General features: G+C 33.5%; 2 protein-coding genes across 3 annotated transcripts; one reads left to right on the top strand and one right to left on the bottom strand.

Annotated features, from left to right (window-relative positions):
- Window positions 1–5,131: 5,131 nt before the first annotated feature.
- LOC102661644 (ras-related protein RABC2b-like) lies at window positions 5,132–5,924 on the bottom strand. The gene is made up of 3 exons (XM_006596654.1): window positions 5,723–5,924; window positions 5,503–5,519; window positions 5,132–5,263 (listed from the first exon to the last, which is right to left on the bottom strand). Exons 1-3 carry the CDS (start codon window positions 5,922–5,924, stop codon window positions 5,132–5,134), a joined length of 351 nt encoding a protein of 116 aa, XP_006596717.1.
- Window positions 5,925–14,405: 8,481 nt separating this feature from the next.
- LOC100782843 (transcription initiation factor TFIID subunit 7-like) lies at window positions 14,406–16,794 on the top strand. 2 transcript variants are annotated; one of them, NM_001255952.2, is made up of 5 exons: window positions 14,406–14,546; window positions 15,566–15,819; window positions 15,904–16,023; window positions 16,132–16,201; window positions 16,424–16,794. In NM_001255952.2, the coding sequence occupies exons 2-5, from the start codon at window positions 15,568–15,570 to the stop codon at window positions 16,582–16,584; spliced, it is 603 nt and encodes a 200-aa protein (NP_001242881.2). In that variant the 5' UTR covers window positions 14,406–14,546; window positions 15,566–15,567; the 3' UTR covers window positions 16,585–16,794. The 2 variants fall into 2 exon arrangements, with proteins under 2 accessions (NP_001242881.2, XP_014621967.1); XM_014766481.3 differs by having other exon boundaries at window positions 14,496–14,631; window positions 16,424–16,765.
- The last annotated feature ends 1,301 nt before the right edge of the window (window positions 16,795–18,095 follow it).

Genomic DNA, 18,095 nt, shown 5'->3' with positions numbered 1-18,095 from the left:
AAGGTATGTAATTTATGTATTTGATTTTTAAGACTTAACTTTGAAATTAAGTTTGACATGTATATTTGTTTCATTTAGGTGACTACGGATAAGTGGATGGATATAACGAACATGGGACATGTCATTGTATCAAGGTATAAAGTAATCATTGTATCCTTGTCTAAACAACAAAGCACGACATTCTTTCCTCTTAGAAGTCAACCGCTGGCAAATTCTTCATTGCATCGTATAATTTGTATCGGTCATGTGTATGACAATCATTTTGTTGAGGTACATTGTAGATATGAAGTGTTTTTTTATATTTATGAAATGAGTTTTGTAGGATTGAGTTAACACTTTTTTCGCATGTACAACAGGTTTATTTAAAAGAACGTTGTCCCTTGCCGCCTATAGCATTGTTATGGTCTAGCAATTGTCATCCTCAGGCGAAGCCGTGGCCAAATCCATATATTAGCATAATGCAGCATTACAAGAGCTTCGTGATGTTCAAGAGAGACTATGTTGACATAAATGATGATTGAACATGTAATTTATAATGACTAATCGTTTTGAATTGGATATTCACATTTATTTGTTACGTCCACAACAAAATTATTACTTAATTCTAAAAAAGCATGTATGATATATCGTTGTCTGAGTTGACAACACATTGTGAAAAAACATGTATGATAAATTGTTGTCTGCATTAATATAAAACGCGTGAAAGGATCTTGCATAGCATGACTACACATGCAGATCTGATGCAAGCTAAAGCATGTCACATCATTGGTGTAGTTGACAATACATATAGAAAGTATGTGCATGCGTATTTTTAATCTTTAAAAAATGCAGCACTAATATTAAAACTCATCTATATATATGACACAGCCTAACACTGTAAAAAATCACAAGTTTCAGTCGTAATCCAACTCTTACAAAAAAAACTATGACATTCTTGGGAGGGACAAGCAGTCAGACAGTTGTGAACTCCACATTAGGTTTTATTTTTCCAAATGGATCCATTGTTCACAACGACAGTGGTGTTTCCTTTCAAATTTCCACTCCAGTTCCCATTCGAGTACCTAACGGGTGTGATTTTCAAACGTTAAAAACCAGAATACACAATACCCTTAAGCTAACCGACAAGCAATTTTTGGATGAAATTTACTACCGGCAGCCTTTCACATATGCAGGTAATCAATTTCGGTTTCAATGTATGCAACTGAAAGATGATGCTGGTGTTAACACAATTTTAATGTGTAATCATGAATTTTTGTTTGTTGGTCTGATTGAGTTATTATGTAACATTGCTAGAACCCCAGATGGTATTTTAAACTTACTTCAAGCTACTATGACCCCTACTCATGATGCCCTGCTATATTACAATGGGAGGTGGAACATGTCACGCCAAAATGAGTTTGTTGGTTACTCGTTCACAAGAAAAAATCCCAAAAAGTTTGACATTCCCACCGGATGTACCATGGATGAATTGAAGGATTTGATCAAGCAAGTTGCGCCTACTGGGATTCCCCCTTATGGTATTGATGAAACACAAATGGTAAGGTGATTGTTTTTTCGGAAACCAAGTCACCGTGAGTATTTAGAAAAAGTTATCAAATTCGAAATAATTTAACTCAAAACCAACGATGACGTGATGAAGGTGTTGATTAAGTCTAACTACTGGAAAAAGATTGGGCCAATAGAAATTTTAGTTGTTTTCAGTAAACTTGTACCGGAAATAGAAGACGAGTTGTCCTTGTCGCAAAATTAGCATGAGTTAGTTGTAGTATTTGATGCAAATTTAATTTCGTTCGACTATGTTGAAGTTAATGTACTGTTTGAGTAGTTGGATGTGGATTTGCTAGTCATGCTCTCTCCCTTAACATGTGATGAATAACATTATGAAAGTTCTAATTGTGTTTCACTAACCCTATGATACCAGCTCCCTTCAAAGTTAAATATTGCATTTAGACCATGAGTTTTCATCCATTGAATATATTTAAGTTAGATATAACTTTTGTAAATATATTTAAGTTAGATATAACTTTTATAAATATATTTAAGTTAGATAGAACTTTTATAAATAGTAAAAATTTTCATTCAAGTATTTAATATAATTATATATTTAAATTCCAGATTTAAACTCAAAATTATTAATTTAACTGAAGCAATTTTACGGTTTACACTAATTAATCTACACATTTGATTCGGTATTTGTTTTTTTTTTTCGACAAAATATAAGATTCATCGATTTGGTATTTGTGATCACTAATTTTTACCATACAAACGTAATTTGTGTAAATCATAAATATATTTGACACCTAATAAAAAAAAAGAGAAAAGGAGGCAATTGGTTAAAGTCATTTTCATTTTTCTCTCTCTATTTTATCTAACAAATTAACAAGATTTATGACAGACTTTAAAACGGATTTGGTAGAAGGTGCTTACTGATTCGGTTATATTTTATTTTTTGACTTTGCCCACAGAATCAAGGATTGAATCCAATGTTTATATATGATTGTGATGAAAATACACTAAATTTGTTTGCTCTAATTTATGATGGAACGGGAACCCCATCAATCTTTCACAATTTTGACCAATTTTCTTCTTTGATTTTTCTTATTTCGTTTATGAATTTAGCTTTTGGTTTCAAGAATCTAGTGTTCTTTAATAGCCTCCTCCATAATATGATGCAATATACAAGTACAACTAGTAAAATACATTTTTTTCTTGTTGTAAAAGACTTACTAGTGTATGACTTAATTATATATTATTACCTTTAATTTTTTTTTTGCTTAAAATATATATATTATTACCTATAAAAGTTAGTAGTGTTTTAGTATTATATATGTCTAATTATAAGGTTTTATTTTTTAGTCTCTTAAAATAAAATATAAATGTTACACCTAATTATAAAATTATAAAATATAAATACGGATTTTTATCTCAGGAGAGAAATTAAAAATAAACATTTTTTTAATTTGATAGAATAAAATTATAAAATTTTATAAGCTAGATTAGGCAAAGGGAATACACGATCAATGGAAATAAATAAAACTAACATTACTAATGGAAATAAATAAAACCAACATTACTAATGAAATGAGTTCAAGTACAATATCTGTATATACATCGAATGTCAATATAAAATATGTAAATAAACTACGCCTGATCCGTGCGCTGCCTGCGTCGAGACCTAACATATACTAGCTGGTGCTATGTGACACTTCTGGTCATCCTGAGGCATTCTTCAATCACCTCATGTGTCGATGAGCCTGACATAACCACCCCTAGGCTCAGATGGCGCTCCAACCTCTCAGCAATCCCATGACAAACTTCCTGTTAAATACAAAACAAACAGATTACACAAATTATTATGAAAATATTGATGTAAATGGCATAAATTATTAGTATTACTTACCACTGCATGTCTAGGCTCCTCCACAGCAAGCCTCGCAGATGTCGATGGTGCTCTTGGCTCCAGCACGTGAGGGATATCTGTCTTTGAGGCCTGAGGGATGACTCGAGCCTGCGGAGCATGACCATCTGGCAGAGGATCTGATGCCTGGCCTGGTGTCATGAAAGGATGCGAGATGCGGAAGAACCAGTCCATGTAGTCGTTGACACACTGACCTGACACAACGCACACCTCACCTGCTAGAATCATATGATCCGAATAGTGCATCCACCTATTGTGTATATCATCATACGACATCCTTGAATCGATAGGCGGAGCAGGAATGGTCTGGATGTATCCAAATTGCCGCATGACCCTCTCTGGCCAGTAATACATAGCAACGGGCCCCCAGCGCAAGAGATCGGAATAGCATGAAATCATATGGAAGTCCCGGACCGGTCGGTGCTCCCTATATGGGATCCAACAGACATCCGGAATCCGGAGTCGGTCCAGGCACTCCATGTATGCCGGTGTACGTATGCTCTTCACGATCTTCTTCATAGCAATCCACCTACAGGCACGCGATGAATCCTCATCGTAGTCCTAATCAGCAGTGGATTCCCCGACTGAGGGAAAATGCTCGTATATCCAACACTACAAAGGTAACATCAAAATGATAAACATTAATAAGTCTAAAATAATTTAAAGTTAAATATTGTCGAACCTCAACAAATGAAAAACATGTTCGTTACCTGCAGCAGTGTGATGTAACCGCCAAGCTGTCGGCTGCTACTGATAGAAGCATCGTTCAACTGGTCGTACATATGCACCAGTGCAGCTACTCCCCAGGCGTACCTCCCGGTCTGACTGAGGTCACGAAGGGCCTCCAAATACACAACATGAACATTGCTTGCACTCTTGTTAGCAAACAGAATGCAACCCAAAAGATGAAGAAGATATGCGCGAGCCGCAACTGTCCAATGACCTGCCTGGCATCGGCGCTCATAGATATCACGTACCCATTGCAGCCGTACGTACGGTCCACAACACTGCCCTGTCTCAGCCCTGGCAGCCTCTGCAGAGACCATCAATAAGTCCACCAGCATTTGAACCGCATCATCCACGTGCAAGGGCTGAAAGGCGTGCAAGTCACCAACCACGGACAAATGCAGAAGCGACAAGAAGTCGTCCAGCGTGATCGTCACCTCTCCCACGGGGAGATGGAAACAAGACGTCTCCCGGTGCCACCGCTCGACAAACGAGGACAAAAGTCCCCGATCGCCAGTGTCTACCGAACACGTGATCAGAGGACTTAGTCCTGTCCCAGCAACTAGTCCCTCAATGGTAGGGACAGGTCTGCCTAAACTATGGACCTTCCTCCCGTGAGAGGATAACTTCAACTTAGGACGCTCCTGAATTGAAGTATAAAGGAACGCAAAATTCGTTAAAATCATCATTTAAAGGAAAACTAATTTCAATCATTAAGTATAACTAACAAGTAACTAAAAATAAATATTATAAATACCTCTCTCATCCATACGCTGCAAGCAATGTGATTCGCATACTGGGTCTACACGGATGGGTCGCTCGGACCCCCCAGAAATCCCTCATCCTCATCCTCTGCAGCCTGGGCGCCTGTGTCATCAGGAATATTTGGCCCAATGTCCTCTACATTAGCTGGTGCCATCGGGTCATCCGGAAATACGTCAGCCTCTACATTTGGCGTAGGGAGCACTGGCTCATCGTGCGCCACAGTCACAGGTACTCGCTGCCTTGTGCGGATGTGGTAGGCCGTCGATGCAGCGGAGCATCATCGGAATCATCATGATCTCCTCTACTAGTAACGTGACCTAAGGCACGATCTAATCCTCTGGTCCTAACCATGATCTGCAAATCAGTACCACAAATTCCATCACTAATTTCATTCACTCAAATTTCATTGGTCTAACGCAAATTTCATCGACTCAAAGTCACACAAGTTGTCAGGATTTCATTGACTGTAGGGCTGTCATTCAGTCTATTATTTATTTGCAAAGTTGTCAGCATTACATTTATGTATTTGAAAAGTTTAGTTTAAATGTGTATTTTTTAGAAATTTTAGACTATTAAAAATCTATCAAACCAACCAGAATATATGCCATTCCTGGTACATTTATAATACTGCATGTATTAGAGGTATGCACCATATTTACCAAGCAGAATATATGTCATTCCTCATACAATTGGTAGTGGCTCAGTTCCTAGGGTTTCCTTTGAGAGGAACAGTTCTTGAATTTGCAAGAACGTGGTATATATGATCCTATGCCACCTAGTTCCATTTTCCTAAGCAAGAAAGAAAGAAAGTACCAATGGTGGGGGAGAGGTCATTGATGGAGTTAGAGTTGGAGATGAAGCTGAGAAGAAGACTGCTCTTGCCAAAACCAGAATCACCAATCAACAAAACCTTAAAGTAGTAATCGTAGTTGCTACTTTCAACTCTTGAAGCAGAACCCATGTTTTCTTTCTTTCTTTTTGTAGCTTCCAAAATGACCAAGAATAACTCCACCATGATGATTATCTCTCACTTTCAAGAATTGAGTAACAAAAAAAAAAAGAGAAGAGAAGGTGAGACAAGGAGGTGAAGTTGGCAGGTAGTCCAAGCGGTTGAGAGTTTGGTCTAGGAAAGAAAACCTATTGACAATGGTTAGGACAAATGTCCTCTTTCTTTCTTATGCACTTTTTTTTTTAATGGTCACGACGCTTACCTCGATGGTGGATGGTGACGAAGCTCCCTCGACGATGGACGACGGCGTTGCTCTTCACGGAAGCCTCCTCAATGCACCACGACAACCTCCTATTCACGGCAACAATGGTGGCAAGCTCCTCAACAAAGAAGAAGAAGAACCTTTTCTCGCAACCTCCTCTTAACGACAACGAAGAAGCAGAAAACGAAAATGGCAACGCCGGTGACGTGAGAGAGTCTCACGTTAATGCAAGAAGAAGAAGCAGAAAGGCTGTGAGGAAGAACAGAAGAAAACCGCAGGAAGAAGAAGCGGAAACGCAGGCGGGGCGGGAGAGAGAGAGTCTCGCGTTAATTTCTTAAAAAATAAGTCAAGGGTATTACGGCCTTTTCACTACAAGTGCTGGGTGCACCATCAAAAATGTTGGGTGCACCTAGCAACACTCGGTGGATAATTCCCTATCTGGCCCACTGAATATCGATTCTGCACAGGAAAACCTCAACCACCTCGGCGGACAAGCAGTTAAACCCATGATAAAACAAAATGGTTTGGGGCATTGCTTTGTGCACCCAACACAATTGCTGGTACACCCAGTAGAACAGGGTAATTCCAATTTTGCCCTTTTGTAAAGCTGATACGGATGGTCCTATTTGTAAGTCTCTTATAAATTGGTCAATTTGTAAGCCTCGTACAGATTGGCCCAATCTGTATGAGGCTTATGGATTTCCCAATTCGTATGCAGGAATCGAACCTGTGACTTTTGTGTTATTAGCACGATATTCTAACCAACTGAGCTAATAAACTAATTATGTTATAAAATAATTAATGTCGCTATATATAACACTATAATTTATTAGCATATCTTAATTTAAATTTTATATTTATATTTATTATATAATATTAATGTTGAAATATTATTAAAATAAATTGAATTAGTCGCATCTTATCCTACATATTATTGGATTTTAATGGGACTAAGATGAAAGTTTAAATAAATTAAATGTCTAAGTTGGAGTCTTCTGTATGGGTTAAATATAGAGAGAACTTTACGGTTTACTAGTTTTATGCAACATCTTGAATACTTCAAATGTAGAAGATACATGTGGTATGTATATAAATACAAGACTGAACTAAAGATAGAACAATTAAAATTTGAATTTTATACCTACCAATAAAAAGTCATTTGTTATTAGTTTTTTTTTAAATAAAAAAGTCCTCACATTGGCTAAAAAGCCTCACATCCCACTACTTTCTTTAAGGAGCGTCTCGTAGAAGAGAAATTTTTTGTTTTTTTAAAATCATAGGTTAGGAAACTTAGTTTTTCATGTTTGATATTCATTTTTAAAAAATAAAATTATTGAGAAATGATGTTTCTTAGAAATGTATTTTAACTAGTTTCTCATGAAATTTTTTCAGGAAGATAAGAATCTTAGTTTTCTTTTAATATTCTGATATTCTTTATTAAATTATATAATATGATAAATAACTAAAATAATAAGTAAAAATATGGTGTCACTCTTTGATTCGTTGGAAACTTATTTAAAGATTCTTAATGATCAACCAAACAAAATTTATTCATTTCCAAGAAACATATTCAATCATGATTTCAAAACATAAACAAACTTCTTCCTTACCCAATGATAAATGTCAAATTTATCAGATTTTTATATGCATTTTGTTATGTTTATTTGACATTTTAATTAACTTTAGGCATTGTTTTAAATCAAATTAGATTTAAATTCAAATTATACTTTGTCTTAAGTAGAATTTTATGTTCTAGTTATTTTTAATGAATTATTTTATAGTTTTTCAGCAAAAACAAGTCATTCTGGCCAAAGCTCTGGAGGTCCGGAATTAGTAGAAAGTTTAGGAAGGAGAAATTGTGAAAATTGAAGATAAAAGCACGGAAAATCAAGAGTAAGATATTTTTCAAGGATAAATCAGCTGAAAAAGAAGATAATTACTTGAATTAATTAGAGATATTATTTATTTGTAATTTCTTGTGATTATCTCCTTGATTAAACTTAGTTACAATTCTATAAATATGAGACTATCTATTCATTGTAACGGTGTAGAAGTCCCAAACATTTTTAGAATTATATTTTAGACTTCTACCCTCTAGACGTCTCCATTATTCCATTAGATACTCTAGGTTTTATAGTATTATTTTTATGAGTACAATTCCTCCCACATAGGAGAGGAAGGGATGAACATTGTTTCGCTTTAATTCTATAAATTCAATATTTCATCTTGAGTTCTTTATTTGTTTTTGTACTTAATGTTTTAATTGATTGACCATCTTATAGATGAATTTTGGAATTAAGTTGCGCTTTGACAAATCTTGTAGAAACCCGAACATGAATCAAGTACTTAGTTGAGATTATCTCTAGGGATAGAATAATCTTAGTTAAGTCTCCCTAATTCTTGACTATTAATATTGATTGCTTATGTCAGTATGTTCAAGGAACTGGGTATCGAACAAGTAGTTTAGAATCTGCGATCATGTGGGAGTTAAGATAAAATACATTAGTAAATTGGGTATGAACAAGAGAAAAATTGAGCGAATTTCAAATCCAAACCTAGACATTCATTCATTAAGATCAATATTACTATCCAAATATAGTATTTCTAGTTTTACTTAATTATTTTATTATTATTTAATTTTTATTATAATTTATTTTATGATATTTATTTCATCATAATCATAAAACAAAAATATAAAATCCTAACAGGCAAAGTTAAATATAACGTGAAATAAAATGACAACACCCAATGTCCCCTAACATTAAAAAAGAAGCATATCCCACTTCTTGTTTTTGGCCTTACTTTCTGTTATCGGTACTGCAAAAATACATAAACCTATCAAAATTTTATAGGTCAACTACAACCAAAAGTAAATTTGTTTTGTTCTAACGTTCTTCATTCATCATCGTCGTGAGGAGCAACGCAGGAAACACTGTTTCGATTTAGTTTGGGGTTTCTATTTGTAACCTTTACCCCCAAATTGCATAATTTCTTAACAATTTTGTTGCCTATGCCGTTTCGTTTCCCTTTTTTGTTGAAATTATTTGTTTTCCTATTTCGAAGAACGATTGTTGTTTTGGTTGCTTTTCTCTATTTTTCCTCTGATTAATTGGCATTTTGGTTGGGTTTTCAAATTTTGTTGTGGAGAAAAAGACATACACACCTTAAAGACTTTAATTGTGATATTAACAAATAATTGAATACAACAAATTATTTGGTATGGAAAACCCTGCAACTAATGCAAATTCTAGTTTCTATATCAAATGGATGTGAAAACAACATTCTTAAATGAGGATCTTGAGGAAGAAGTGTACATGTCTCAACCTATGGGATTTGAAAGCCAAAAAGGGAAGCCACTTAGCTTGCAAGCTTAGAAGATCTATATATGGGCTAAAACAAGCATGCCGCCAATGGTATATAAAGTTTCATAATGTGGTCTCCAAATATGGATTGGAGGAAAATGTTGTAAGCCAATGCATGTATCTTAAAGTGTGTGGGAGTAAGTTTATTTTCTTAGTCCTATATGTATATGATATTTTACTTGCAAGTAGTGACTTGGGTCTTTTGCATGATACCAAAAATTTCCTCTCACAAAACTTTGATATGAAGGATATGGGTGAAGCCTTCTATGTCATTAGAATAGAAATTCATAGAGATAGATCTCTAAGAACATCGAGATTATCTCAAAAGGCTTACATAGAAAAAGTTTTGAAAAGATTTAATATGCAGAATTGTCATCAATTGCTACAACTATAGTTAAAGGGAAAAAATTTAGTCTCAATCAAGGTTCCCAAACAAGATTATAACAAAAAGAGACGAAAAGTATTCCTTATGCTTTAGTAATAGGAAGTCTCATGCATGTTCAAGTTAGCAATAGCCCTAATATTGCCTTTGCAGTAGGAATACTAGGGAGATATCAAAGTAATCCAAACTTTGAACATTGGAAAGCAACAAAAAGGGTTATGAGATACCTTGAAGGAACCAAGGATTATAAGTTGGTATACAAGCATTCTAATGTTTTAGAAATAAAAGGATACATAAATTCAGATTTTGTTGGATGAATAGACTCTAAAAGGTCCACTTTAGGCTATATGTTCTTTTTAGCCAAAGGTGCTACTATCTCTTGGAGAAGCAAAAAGCAAACAATTGTTGCATCATCCGCTATGGAAGTAGAATTCATTGGTTGCTACAAAGCTACATCACAGGCTAAATGGTTGAAGAACTTTGTTTTTGGTCTTAAAGTTGTAAATTTTGTTGAAAGACGATTGAAAATATTTTGTGATAATTCGGCTGCAATTTTCTTCTTAAAGAATAATAAGAGTGGAAGTCAAAGTAGGCATATAGATATTAAGTTTCTAGTTGTTGAAAAGACATTAAGAGAGAATTAGTCTCTATAAAGTACATAGACATTGAATCCATGATTAATGATACATTAACAAAAGGATTGTCGACTAAAGTGTTTCAGAATCATGTAATTCATATGGGTCTTATTAGTTTATAATAATATTTGTGTTTTTTTATATGACATTGTGCACATTAAGTTAGTCATGAAAGGATTCAAATTGAATCAATAAAATTAGGATCCTATATTTCACTAAGAAAAGGTTACATATTGTAATACATGAAAGGAAATGTTTAATCTAAATATAGCCACCATGATTCATCTATAATTACTTTTAGTGACAATATCAAGTTTAAGTTGACAAGACATGACCATATTTTATTGTCAAAATAAAGATTATTAATATATATTAGTCAAGTGGGAGAATGTTAGAATATAAACATCAATGTGGCCATAATAGGAATTTAATGTAATTGTTACACGTTTTATTTTTTGAATTATTGACTTTTAATGGAGGAACCAAATTAAAGGGACAGTTACATTCTCAATTTTATGAATGTGTCCCTTGCCTTGCCTATATAAAGTCTGTGATGCTCTATTGATTTACACACCTTCAAAAGGCTAAGGCTAGAAGATTCCTTCCTATTCTCTTTCTCTATTTTGTGAGTTGAATTGTGAGTTTTCAATGATTGCCTATAGTAACAATGACTTCAAATGGAGGTACACTTTTGCATTATACTCCCTATATTTTATTTTGTCTAAGAGTGTATTTATTCTTACTTTGTATCAAGGACCAATGACAAAGTAATGAATATATATGTTTGTATTCATCATAAGAGGTCTAACAAAAAGGCCATGGCCCTATGTTTTGATTATCTACTCCAATGCTTCAACCCTAGTAGTAAGTAATTGTTTACCCATATGGTTGCACAATACAAGGTTTTTGATATGGTATACACATTTTATTAAGCTCTTATTCGTTACCATTGCTTTATCATTCATAACTTTTAGTGCAACAACAAACTATGCTAATTGCTCTTATCACAAGGTTTCAATTAGATTCTGCTCAAAAAGAATGATTTGATTTTTTATAAGCAAATTGGTTCTTATAAGCAAATGATTCTTTATAACCAAATAGCTACGAGGTTGCTCCTGTGGCTGCACAATACAAGACTTTCTGATATAGAATACAAATTTTATTATTCTCTTATTCGTACCATTGCTTTAAACAAATTGATTCTTATAAGCAAATGATTTAATTTTTAAAATGCAAATCATTGCATTGTTTATTGTCTACATAATTAAACCATAGTTCAAATGTGATTTGTTCTTTTATTTGCAGTCACAATGGCTATTGGATTATGTTTGAAGAGGGCGATGTACAAAATTCTAGCTAGGTCTTTTGTATCAAGAGCTAGGATTCATGTGCTTTTTAATTGAGTGTCTTATAGGTGTCAATTTGACAGTAGCAGTAGTGATATATGTGCATTTGCACCAATGTATCATTAGATTTTAATGAAGGCTAATATGGCATATGTGAACACAACAGAGGAGGCTATTATGAGGGATTTTTGTATATAGGCCTTCTAGCATGTCCTAATATGTAGTCATTTTTTTTCCAACCTGATTACTTAAGGAATTGACAAGTACTTCTTTACAAAACATGAAAGTATAACAATATTCAACATTTCAATTATTTGCATGTCTTTTTGATACTTTGGTACTCTTAATTGCCAGTAAAATTCATCATTTCAAATTTTAAAGTACTTTATTTCTCTATAAATATAACAAAAACAATCGATTGTAGGCTGCAGCAAGTCGAGTTACCCGTGCGAATGCACGGGTACCATACTAGTTTTTTTTTTTTTTATCAAAAACATTAATTATTGATCATATTAAATGATCTACTAGAAGAACAATGTGATATTTAGTTTCCACCTTCACATGGAAATAATTTTGTGAAAAACATAACTAAAAAACACACTCAAGAAACATTGTCCCCCTATATATGTCATTTTTTAAAAAATAAATCAAACTCAAAAAACAAAGTTTCTTAACTTTAAGTCTTTGGGAAACAAAAATTTTCTTGTACTAAATGTTTCATAAGAGTAAGTTAAGAATTAGTTTTACTACTTCAAAAATTTCTTAAATCCTACATGGCAACCAAGGACCACAAAAAGTGAAATAAGAACCCAAATTAAATTTCAACATTAAAATATTCTTAAAAAGATAATTTTATTTGTACTCTTAGTTATTTTTTCTTTTTACATTTTCCATTTCTTTACATTTAAAAAATTATTAAAAAAGGTTCAAAAATAATTTCCATTTTTTGTTTCTTTAAATTTAAAAAATTATTGAAAAAAGGTCCAAAACCAATTTCCAAAATACCAAAATAAAAGTAGAGGTAAAAAGAGAAAAATAATTAGTTCCTACACCCCATAAGAAAAGTGAATGGACAAATATGTCCTTGACCCTAGCTCCCTTTCCTTCTCCTTCGTGATTTAACGCAACCCTTCCCTTTCCTTGCACCTCAACTCTGAACCTATGGTGGTGTTGGTGGAGACAGTATCTCAAATTTTTCGTTAAGCATGACCATTGCTTTCGCCCTCTCCGACCTCCTCTTAACGCGACGTTATTCATGAAGGCATCGATGGACTTTACTTGCAAGGTTGACTCTACCATTAGCGCATCCATGTCGTGCCATTCTTCGAGTCTGCACACTCCTTTAGGCGTCAAGGCCTCCTCGCCAATCAACTTCCTTGATGACCACCACTTGTTCTCTAACATGGACCCTAACATCAACATTGAAGAGGGAGAGGTTTTCTTCGGGCTTCTCCTTAATCCAAAGACAAGTCTAAATGAATAAGTGAATAAAAGAAGAATTGAAGGGGTGTAGGAAAATTTGCTATCCTATTCTAGAGTAACTATTTCATAATATGATTTTCGTATTTCGAAATAGCTATTTTGAAATACTTTTTTGGAATTACCATTTTGTAATAGGAGGTGCCTGAGTGAGGGATATCTATTGGAGTCTTTTTGGAGGTGCCAAAAGCAAAAAATGGACTGTAGGAAGTAAAGGTTGAATCTCCTAGATGTTATTGCATACCTAGGACCATTTAAAAAATAGATTCACACCAGATTTTAAAAAAAGAGTTGTTATTGACTCCAATTGATTTGCTATTGGCCCTTAAAAACGTGAGTAAATACTTTTTTAACCCTCCCTCTTATCCCAACACCAAGGTCACACACCACCACCTCGTCGTGCAACATTGACCTTACTGCATCACCACCTTAAACAAATCCCCTCATTGCGCCACCACCTCATTGTGCGACCCCCTCATCGGTTAAATCTAAATGCAACACCACTATTAGTGTCGTGCGCTGTTCCCAACTTCAGATTTGCTAGCACGTGACCCCTCATCGTCCCAGCCACCACTGCACATCCTCACCACTGTGTCCAAACACCATAGCACCATCACAACTCTTTGCCTTGGTTCGCGTGCCCCACCATCATTAGATTTGTTCTTGTAGAGGAAGAAGAAGAGGGAAACGGGCAACAAAAGTGTAGTTCTATTTTTGGGTCGAAAAAAATTAAACAATAAAATCGTGATTCTCTTGTTCATTTTTTTCACCCTTTCAAAAAACAACAGAAACACAATTTCTTTGTATAATGTGCAACAAAATTGTGTTTTTATTTTTTTTTTCACCCCTTCAAAAAACATGATTTTGTTACATACTATACAACGAAATTATATTTTCATTATTCGCACCCTCATCAATAAACAATGGAATCATATATTCGTGAAAAGGATATTTGTGAAAAAAAAGTGTCACTTAGGGCGAATAACAAATGTAGATGGGCCAATAGCAATCCCCATTCAAAAACTGGACAAGATTATCATGGCCCATTTATTTTTTATTGTTTGATTTTTCTTTTAGTCTTGTTTTCACTATTCACGCAGCCAATCCCGATTTCTGAAATTGGGAGAAACATTCATTTGAAGGTGACAAGCAGAGCTCTAATATTCGCTACAATTACAAACCCTAATCAGCTCACAGACCTCTCTTTCTCGCGTCTTTGGAGGTATAGTTTCCAAGTCTCCTTTTCTTCGATCCAAGCGTTATTGTTCCCAATCTTTTTTCATACCAATTGCTGTTCCAGCAAAATTGTAAGGGATCGAAGATCTAATCTTATTTCTTCTATTATATCTTTGCAATTCTATTAAACATGGATCACTTCGTTGTTGAGTGCTGCATCTGATTAATGGGCAGATTTTAGTGCTTGGGTTCACACGGTAGTTATTTTTTATATGAAATTTTCGTTCTCACTGAGTTCACGCACATGTTGGCTATTCCGTCAGGGGTGTGCACTTAATATTGTCTTTGGGTTTTTGTTCTATGCCAATTCGAAAAGACTTTGCCAGATGGTTGTAAAGTTCTCTTGGAAATTGGCATTTGGCGACAGAATTTTTTTTGGGTAAAATATTATTTTTCATTTGTAAGAGATTTTCACATTATACTAATATTTTCTCGTTTCTTTTCCTGTTTTGTAAGTTATACTTCTTTTTCATAAATAAAAAATGAAATAGGGTTGAGAAATGATGATGGGTCTGAAATTTATGATTGAGGGTTTTAGAAAGTCAGGTTGCTGCTGCAGGACGATCCTACAACTTAAATGCAACTTCTAGTTTGTATAGCAAATTACTGAATGGACATGATCATCAGTCACTTTTATTGAATCAAAATAACAATATTCGATTGTTATTTGAGCTATTAAATTGGATTTCTCATTTCTTCTTTTTACACAGATTCTTACTTTTTGTTATATTATGTTCTTATGATAGTTTGCTTTTATCTATTAGTGTACGACAATGAATGTTGTGTTGCACATTATTATTATTAAGTTTTTTACAACAAAACTATTTTTTTTCCATGTTCAATTTGTTAAGTGATAGAGAATGTTTCTTCCTTGCTATGATAACTTTGAGAATGATATCTCTGAATTACCGACTTCTAAATCATTTCAGTTCATTTCTATTATGTGTTTTCTAAATCAAATCATTTAGCATTTTAATGTTTCCAAATATGTCCTAATGGTTATAGTTATGGAGGAGCAATTCATACTTAGAGTTCCACCTAATGTGGCAGAGCGGATAGAGCGTCTTCTGAATGAAAACAATGCTTCTTCATCTGAAGACAAGTCACTAGATTTGTCATTTAGAGAGGATGGAAGAAGTGGTACGTTTATGATTGGGAATGAACAATTCCCAGCTTCTCTATTGGATCTTCCTTGCGTTGTTGAATCCTATAAGACTTATGATGATAACTCTTTAATTAAGACTGCCGATATTGGTCAGGTCAGATTCAAATAATTCTTTCATTCTTAATCATACTCTTTGATTCATATAACGTTCTAACTGGTTACTGCATCCAACTAACAGATGATTATGGTGAGGGAATCTGGTGATGCTGCTCCAGATGTAATTGAGTACAGACATGGCCTCACTCCACCCATGAGAGATGCTCGCAAGCGTAGATTTCGCAGGGAGCCTGATCTTAATGTATAGTTTTCATTCACATAACATACACATTAACATGCCTCTCTGCCTAATATATATATATATATGCTCTCATAAATACTTTTTTTTATTCTTTTTCCCATTTTTCAGCCTGAGCTTGTCTCCCGTGTTGAGAAAGATCTTCTCAAAATCATGGCTGGAGGAACAGCGGACAATCTTGATATCCTTACATCTTTGTTTGTCTCAAATAGCAATTTAGCAAAATTTTCAATCCTTAAACACAAATTTGACTCTACTTTGAATTGTTCTCTTTAAAATGAGTAGTTATTGTGATCATTGCTGTTGCTTATTTCTTCCCCTTTTACTTATTCCTTTCCTCCCAGTTGCCCACCTGATAGTGGAAACAAGCTTAACTTTGGTTATTTCCTTGACCGAAATTCACATGTGGAAACAGCTGAGCAAGAAGAAGGGGATGAGAATGCCCGAGGTGCTAATAAAAAATCTGCACCTAAGCCTGCACCAAAACATGATATTCCAGAGAATCTTACTAATGCAGGAGAAGCTGACAGGAGTGATTCTGAGGAATCTGATGACTCAGTCTGACCAAATCAACTACCAAAAGAATATTTATATCACAATGATGAAATGAAAGCCTGTATAGTATAACTTTCGCAGTTAAATTTGAATTCCATCCAGCCTTAAAATCTCACCTACAGTAGATTTTCCATTGTAGGTGATCTGTATACACTGTTTTGTATTTTACAAATCGTGCATTTTCTCGCTATCTTTTACAAATCGTGCATTTTCTTGTCTAATGATTTGTGGTATACATTTTTGATAGTTAACCTTTGAGCCCTAATTTTCCCCCGGATATATGAGTAAGGGTAAGCATGTGTTTAATTAAAGCCATTTTGCTTTTTTACCTTACTAGTGTCCTTACTCGGAGTTGTCTGGGTTTTTTTTTAATATAAAAAATTAACGTGAAAAAAGATAATATTTTTTAAAGAGTAAATATATTTTATGTTTTAAAATACCTTGTATACAATATTTTCATAATTTATTGATGATACAATGATAGTATAAATAATTTTATATTATCATTTAATCATAAATCACTTTTGATATCAATGTTTTTAAAATTGGATCGATCATTGAATTGATTAATGTATTGGTTCAACGTTCATTGATTTAACCGTGGTTGAACGTCACCTGGCCTGTTGTAAAATTCATATTAATAAATTAATAATAATTAAATAGTTTATAATATAAAAACGGAGGGAAGAGTTGTAATATCTTGAAATTTGTGTTATATATTTACTAGTCGGTAACTCTGTATCGTTTGTCAATTGATTTTTAATGCAAGAATTAAAAGAAAATATTATAAAAAAAAAAGAAAAAAAGGTTAACATTGATACTAAAGAGTTTTATAGAGTGCAGTATATTGATTTCGTTGATTATTTATTTAGCAAGCATGCGATTTTTTTTTTGAGATTTTTTTTTGCAAGTGGCATCCACAAATATGGTTTTTCATTTACAATAAATTCGCAAATAGGATTTAATTTATTGATTATATTTTTTCATTGTACACTTTATCAATATTGAATTTGTCATTAAAATAAGTTTTTTAAAATAAAATAGTCAAGATAAAATGATATCTAAATTTTTTAAAAATAAAAAAGATGACATTGGTAAAAAAAAAAATTCTCACTCTGTTTGCGTGCTTAATTTTATTTTTCATTCCCTATGTCACAATATATATATATATATATATATATATATATATATATATATATATATTTATGTTTTTTATTGAACGATTTTATACCGCGGATAATTTATCATTTGATTGTAAAAATTTAATATATAAATAAGCATATAATGTTATTTTTCAGGAGCTTGTGGTAATCTTTCTTTTGAAACATTGTATGCAGTCTTCAAGATGACAAAGACCTAAATGATGTTTACGATAAAAAATGGCCTTTAAATTTATTTATTTAAAATTGTATTAACTTAAATGGGTTTGAAACACAATACAATTTGTTGATTATATTTGCGCATGTACAATGCAAAATATCTATTTGTTTATTAATTGATAATATAAAGATTCACACACC

The sequence above is a fragment of the Glycine max genome, chromosome 14 (assembly GCF_000004515.6).
Source record: "Glycine max cultivar Williams 82 chromosome 14, Glycine_max_v4.0, whole genome shotgun sequence".
Classification (NCBI taxonomy): Eukaryota; Viridiplantae; Streptophyta; class Magnoliopsida; order Fabales; family Fabaceae; genus Glycine; species Glycine max.
This window is presented reverse-complemented; position numbering and strand designations above follow the sequence as displayed.

Bases quoted from the DNA above. Each gene is read 5' to 3' on its own strand.
- LOC100782843 (NM_001255952.2), top strand. From the start codon at position 15,568: ATGGAGGAGCAATTCATACTTAGAGTTCCACCTAATGTGGCAGAGCGG. The intron at 16,024-16,131 runs GTATAGTTTTCA...CCCATTTTTCAG, and splicing joins GCAGGGAGCCTGATCTTAAT to CCTGAGCTTGTCTCCCGTGT. The intron at 16,202-16,423 runs ATATCCTTACAT...ACCGAAATTCAC, and splicing joins AGGAACAGCGGACAATCTTG to ATGTGGAAACAGCTGAGCAA.
- LOC102661644 (XM_006596654.1), bottom strand. From the start codon at position 5,924: ATGGTGGAGTTATTCTTGGTCATTTTGGAAGCTACAAAAAGAAAGAAA.